Source organism: Mauremys mutica, chromosome 17, assembly GCF_020497125.1.
Source record: "Mauremys mutica isolate MM-2020 ecotype Southern chromosome 17, ASM2049712v1, whole genome shotgun sequence".
Taxonomy (NCBI): domain Eukaryota; kingdom Metazoa; phylum Chordata; order Testudines; family Geoemydidae; genus Mauremys; species Mauremys mutica.
In genome coordinates this window covers 9,069,574-9,075,761 of record NC_059088.1, presented here as the reverse complement: position 1 = coordinate 9,075,761, position 6,188 = coordinate 9,069,574, and the positions used below count along the sequence as shown (strand labels likewise).

Below are 6,188 nucleotides of genomic sequence, written 5' to 3'. Positions count from 1 at the left end.
CACCGGGGGCTTTTATTTCAGATCCTGATTTATTCTGTAGATTTGCTAATGCACAGAGAGATTCCAGCCAGCCGTGAGGAACCGGGACAGGCACACCCATGCGCTGGGCAGACCCTTGGCTATGCAGCGGCCCCTTTGCATCGCCCGGCAGTGTGGAGGGGCCTCGGAGGGGGTGCAGCTGGGACTTCAGGCCTTTATTCGCAGACACCAGGTGCTGCGTGGGCCGTGCCGGGCGGGGGTCAGGAGAGCAGCTTCACCAGCAGCAGCCCAGTCAGGCCACGCAGGTAGAGGGCAAAGGAGAATCTCTCCAGAGACGGGCTGCCCCCACTGGTGGTGGAAGCGTTTGGTTTCTTGGTGGTGGGTGATTTGGGTGGAGCAGTGGGTTTGTTGGTGGTGATGGTTGTAGGGGTGGGGATGGTGGTTTTGGGGATGGTGGTTGTTTTGTTTGTGGTATTTGTGTCAGGGGTGGTGGTTGTTGTAGGGGAGGCGGTGGTTGCATTGAGGGGGGTGGTTATGTTGGGGATGGTGGCGGTGGTTGTGTTGGTAGTGGTGTCGGTAGTAGCAGAAGTGGTGGTTGTTTCAGGAGTGGTGGTTGTGTTGGCGGTGGTGGTGATTGTGTTAGGGGTGGTGGTTGTGTTGGGGGTGCTGTCGGTTGTAGCACGAGTGGTGGTGGTGGTGGTTGTTGTTTCAGGGGTAGTGGTGGTTGCATTGGGGGTGGTGTCAGTAGTAGCAGAAGTGGTGGTGATGGTTTCAGGGGTGGTGGTTGTGTTGGGGGTGCTGTCGCTTGTAGCAGGAGTGGTGGTGGTGCTGGTTGTTTCAGGGGTAGTGGTGGTTGCGTTGGGGGTGGTGTCGGTAGTAGCAGGAGTGGTGGTGGTTGTTTCAGGGGTGGGGGTTGTGTTGGCAGTGGTGGTGATTGTGTTAGGGGTGGTGGTTGTGTTGGGGGTGGTGTCGGTTGTAGGAGGAGTGGTGGTGGTGGTGGTTGTTTCGGGGGTAGTGGTGGTTGCGTTGGGGGTGGTGTCGGTAGAAGCAGGAGTGGTGGTGGTGGTGGTTGTTTCAGGGGTAGTGGTGGTTGCATTGGGGGTGGTTGTTTCAGGGGTGGTGGTTGTGTTGGCGGTCGTGTCAGTTGTAGCAGGAGTGGTGGTGGTTGTTTCAGGGGTAGTGATGGTTGCGTTGGGAGAGGTAGTGGTGGTGGTTGTAGCAGGGAGTGTGGTAGTGGTTTTACTGGGGGCGGGGCTGGTTGTTTCTAGAGAGGCAGCAGTTGTGGATGGGGGGTTGGTGGGTATTTTCTCCGCCGGAACAGAGGCCCCCCCAAAAAAGTCAAATATGTACAGTGCCGTATTCAGGACGGCTCCAGGTTTAATGACCTGAGGAGACGCTGTAGTGCAGCCTTTTGCTTGAAATGGCGAAGGAGATGAACCTGAGGGAGAAAATCAGCCTGTTATTAGGCGGGGGCAGCTCTGGTTCCTTCTCTGCCCCCAGAACCTCTGTCTCCACCATCCAGCGGTTCCCACCTCTGCCTCCCGTTCCCACCCCCCGGTGCTCTCCCTGCTCTCGCTGTAACCGGCCATGGCAGAGCGGGCGTCTGGTCCCCTCCTGTCTCCCCCGCGCCCCTTTCTGCAGCTTCACAAGGGACTGAAGCTGGAGTTTGGAACCAGCTGATCTCCGGGGAAGGCTCCTTCCCCAGCGTACGGCCCCCCGGGGAACATGCCCGGCTCTCACCGTCCCTGGCAGCCCCAACCGCTCGGTTCAGTTATTTTATAAACACCCCAAAGCACTGGGAGTCCTGGACACACACTGAGAACAGGAGCTTCTGCACTGAGCAATAGCTTAGCCACGTTAAACATAAAGGGAGTGGGGTCTAGTGGTTAGAGCAGGGAGAGGCTGGGAGCCAGGACTCCTGGGTTCTCTCCCAGCTCTGCATTATTGACATAAAAACCCTTCCCATGGAAAGAGACTGTGTTGTCATAACTCCAGGAGCAGGACGCCATCACTCAAGGAGCGAGGAAGGGAAAGGAAAGGAAAGGAAAACTTCCCAATTCCTCTCTCCTTCCCTCCGGCCAAAAACCCCACTTGGCCACCCCACCTGCCCAAGGGCCCAGCACAGACTAGTTTTCACCAGCTTTCTGGGGAGTCCCTGAGATGTGAGATTCCTGGGGTAGCTCCCACACTGCAGCCAGCTGGCAGCATTTACCTCTGTATAGAAACCCAGTGAAATCCATGCAGTAGGTCTCATCCCCGGTACAAGGGGTGACTGAGCTATTGCAGAGAGTGAAGTTCAGAGCGAAGCAGGTTGGGCACTGCAGCCCGTTCGCGGTGGTGCTCCCCTTGGGCACTGAGAACCGAGTGAGAGAGAGAGAGAGACGGTCACAGAGTGGGTTAAACCTCGTTCAAACTGGTGGATGTTCCCTGCATTGCCTGAGCAGGTGAAGGCCCCACCCCCAGCCCGATGGCATTTCTCCGTCTGTCTGTGACCCAACTATCTGTGAACGCCGCAGCTGATCAGTTCCAGACCCCGGCGAGTTTGAAGGTGGAGCCTGACAGGTTCAGGGAGGTTTAGATTGGAGCCCATCCCGGCTGCTGCCCCCTCTCTCGCGTGCAGCCCTCGCCCGTCTGCTTTCACATGGGCCCCGACTGTTGTTCTGACTGGCAACAGAAATGACATTCCAGTGAATGGACGTTGGGGGCAGTAAAGGGGAGAAATGGAAACAAATACAATTGTGCCGGGGCTTGTCCACATCAACCATTCGACTGTGGCAAGATGGGTCGGGGTGTAAGCATCTGCCAGGGTGTGAATCGACCCTGCACCAGCCTGCCACGGCCTAGCTGGACACGTGCACCCTGCTGATGTGCGTGAACGGTTTGTTAATGTGCTTTGAGCTGGTGCCCTTCCAAAGCGCTCGAACGGTCACGTGCATCAGCAGGGGGCGCACGGAGAGCTGGATTCACACCCCATTAAAGAGGGACAATAAAAACACACTCATAACTTACTTCCAGGTACAGCCGAGTTACAATTATCTGTGTTGCATCGTGTAGTGTTGATCCTCACGTAATTGCCATTCCCAACAGTGAAGGAGATGGGGACTTCTATGTCACTCTTATAGTTACTCACACACGCTTTGTAGAAATTCGTGTTCTGTGTCCCACCTTTGTTAAAGACAGAAAACCAGAAAAGAAAATGAGAAGCTGGGAGGGGAACCTCAAGTAACAGCCGGGAGGTTATTTTACCTCCATGTTTGGCCCTGGGGCGACGCTGCTGGGATCCTGTGTCTAGTTCTGGGGCCCACAATTCAAGAAATGAAAGAGGAGCGCGGATCGAAACTGCCCCCCAAATTGCAGCAGTTAGCCTGGGGTTAAAGAGTTTTGTGTGTGGATAATAGGGAGCGGTGGGGGGCTGGGTTAGGCTAAACCTTGGGTCACAGCCCACGTTAACTCTGCAGTGAGGCCGCACCCTGAGTGGGGGGAAGTTTTAATAAACCCATTTGTGACTGTGCTGGGAAAATTTCCTGAGTGTGGTCAGAGGCAGGTTGGCACGTATGGGGATTAGATAGATTAGATAGGTAGGTAGATAATGACAGAGCACGTTAAAGCTGATGCTGTGCTATGCATCCTTCTTACAGGGTAAATGGAAGGAGCCATTTGCTCTCTTTAATTCAAGGGAAGGATGAACAAAACCAGGTGTGTAACTCAGATTTTCAATTGCAAAGGGCAAACGTTGAGAAATAAAGGGAACCAGGGAAATCCGCCGGCCTGAAGAGCTCAGGGACTTGAATCTCTTCAAGTCAAACGGCAAAAGGTATCTTGAATTTGCATCCCAAGCAAGGTGAAAAATGTGTACGGCAGGGCTCCAGCCCTGAGAAGGTGACTAACAGCTCCAGACTGGATTTGGGAGCAAGGCGGCAGTGTACAAGGGATCTCAGCGCCAGTTTCTTTTTTTACATGATTCAAAGAATGTGCATTTCCACCCAAAGCAGCTTCGCTTGTTGCAGCGCAGCCGTCCATTGTGGAGATAAAGCTCAAGAGGCAAAATCCTGACCCCACTGAAGTCAATGGAAGATTTACAATTGACTCCAATGGGGACAGGATTTGGAACCACCGAGTCTTCCAGTCGCTATGTAAGACACAGTAATGTTGCCTGAATGAATGAAGCGTCGAGCACAGACTCAGTGCTCTGTGCCGGGTGAATGTGCTTTGTTGATGGACTGTTTGGGGTTGGCCTTAGCGATGAGGATGGTGACAGACTGCGGGGTACGGTGTGCCTGGGTTGACGGCAATATCACCTACCCAATTTAATATCTTCCGCCACGGAGAGGCAGCCACCGGTAGCCTTGTTGACTTGGCAGGTTCCTGGAGGGAAATTGCAGGTCTCCGTTTGACCAAAGCACGTGTCACATGTCAGGATCGCAGCTGGAGAAAGAAGAAGAAGAAGTGTTTCCTTCTTACTGTGGCGTGACAGTGTCACTCTGACACGTCCCTTAGGCCCAGTCTTCCCCCTCTGTTCCAAACAAGCCAAGGGGTTAACGGACCCAATTTCCTCCTGGACACTCAGCAATTGCACAATTTCAGCCACTGGGCCAGTGGTACCCAGGGGGTCAGACTGGGGACAGGTGAAGGGGATGATGCTCTTCCCAAGCTCCGCCCACAAAATAAGCCCCGCCCACCCCAGATGTGGCTCCCATTGTGCAGGTATTCACAATACTGGAGAGTCGTTCATTTTGCAGTGTGTGTTGGCAGATTCCGCTACACTCTGGGTCCTAGTGGCACCACTAGGACCCAGGGTGCAGAAAATTGTGTCTGCTGCTGGTGCACATGTATTCTCTCTGCTCATGAGAAGGCAGCAAATCACCGGCGAGCATTCCATAGCTGGAAGAGCTTGAGATGAGACTAAGGTTAAAGGCCACCATAGATGATCAGCATCAAGAGAAGCTTGCATCAGTCTCCCTTTGCTGGCAAAATGTTCTGAAAGGGCTCATTGGCGTTGTGAGAATGCTTGCTACCCCAAACCTAGCACTGCCTGGCACTTCAGATCCACTGTATGTGCCAAACAATGGAAGCGTCCTTAAAATTGAGCTGGAGAGCCCTGATTCCAGGTTACACTCAGTCCCTTAGCAGTGTAATTTAGTCCTATATTTAGTCCCCTTTGTGCTGCCAAAGCAGAGCAGAGGGGCCTTCGTGGGAATAAGAATTCAGGGCAGTATCCAGTAATGGTGTCCCCCAAGCCTGGTCTCTACTAACCAGGGTGATATAGATACAGTGCTCGGAGGGGTTGAAAAGTCCACACCCTGAGCACCACAGCTAGGGCCGATCTAACCCCTGGAGTAGATGCAGGTCGATGAGTGAACGCTTCCCTCGGCCTGGCTACCGGCTCAGGGAGGGGAGTTCCCACAGGGATGGAAAAACACCATCCATTGGGACAGGCGGCGTCTTCACTATGGGGCTCTGCCGGCCCAGCTACAGCGCTGTGGCTAAACTGCTACAGTAGCCGTAGTGTAGACAGGGCCCTGTACCCCACCCAGAGCTAATCCCCCCTCCCTGCACATGCTGGATGTTCCCCTGACTGGGGATCCCTGGGGTGCAAAGTGTCCAAGTCCGGGGGAGTGTCAATGGCCACAGCAGCGAGTGACTCACCTTCTGCATTAGTTGTAGCTAGGAGAGCAGGGAGGAGGCAGAGGATGAAGGAAACCATCCTGGTGCTGGGAGGCCCACGGGGCTGGGCTCACAGTTGAACGGAGCTTCTCATGACTGACACAGCGAGCGCTGCCAGAGGGGAGGAGGAGAGAGTCAAGACCAAAATGAGGATGGAAAGGGAATTGTGGCTGAGATTTGAGTGAAAAGCACCAGGGCTCAGAGCTGCACAAATAACCGATTTTTTGGTTCACTGGCAGTTCCAAAAGATCAGGAAATAAAAATCGTTTTCGGTTGAACCAAAATTCTCATCCGACCGAAAAGCCAAACAAAAAGTGGTTTGGGTTTGTTTTCAGGCATTTAAAAATCATTCTTAAAATGGTTTAAATATAAATGTTGCCGTCAATTTTGAAAGGACAATTTGAGTTGAAAAAATCAAAACGTTTAATTCTGGAATTGTGAAGACAAAACATTTCCGTTTTTCAGGATTTTTTTCCCCTAGGATTTGTTTTTGCTGCTGCAGCAATGTGGCGAAATTGACACAAATTCACAAAATGTTTCTGTTG

At 53.2% G+C, this 6,188-nt stretch overlaps 1 protein-coding gene across 1 annotated transcript; it reads right to left on the bottom strand.

Moving 5' to 3' along the window:
- Positions 1–239: 239 nt before the first annotated feature.
- On the bottom strand, positions 240–5,683 carry LOC123351910 (phospholipase A2 inhibitor and Ly6/PLAUR domain-containing protein-like). Its single transcript, XM_044991593.1, has 6 exons — positions 5,626–5,683; positions 4,282–4,404; positions 2,989–3,144; positions 2,192–2,332; positions 1,280–1,417; positions 240–334 (listed from the first exon to the last, which is right to left on the bottom strand). Exons 1-6 carry the CDS (start codon positions 5,681–5,683, stop codon positions 240–242), a joined length of 711 nt encoding a protein of 236 aa, XP_044847528.1.
- Between the last annotated feature and the right edge of the window lie 505 nt (positions 5,684–6,188).

Excerpts from the sequence above, each read along its gene's own strand:
- LOC123351910 (XM_044991593.1), bottom strand. The coding sequence starts at position 5,683 with ATGGTTTCCTTCATCCTCTGCCTCCTCCCTGCTCTCCTAGCTACAACT. Across the intron at positions 4,405-5,625 it reads AGCTACAACTAATGCAGAAG|CTGCGATCCTGACATGTGAC; the intron begins GTGAGTCACTCG and ends TTCTTTCTCCAG. Across the intron at positions 335-1,279 it reads TGTTCCGGCGGAGAAAATAC|CCACCAGTGGGGGCAGCCCG; the intron begins CCACCAACCCCC and ends CAAACGCTTCCA.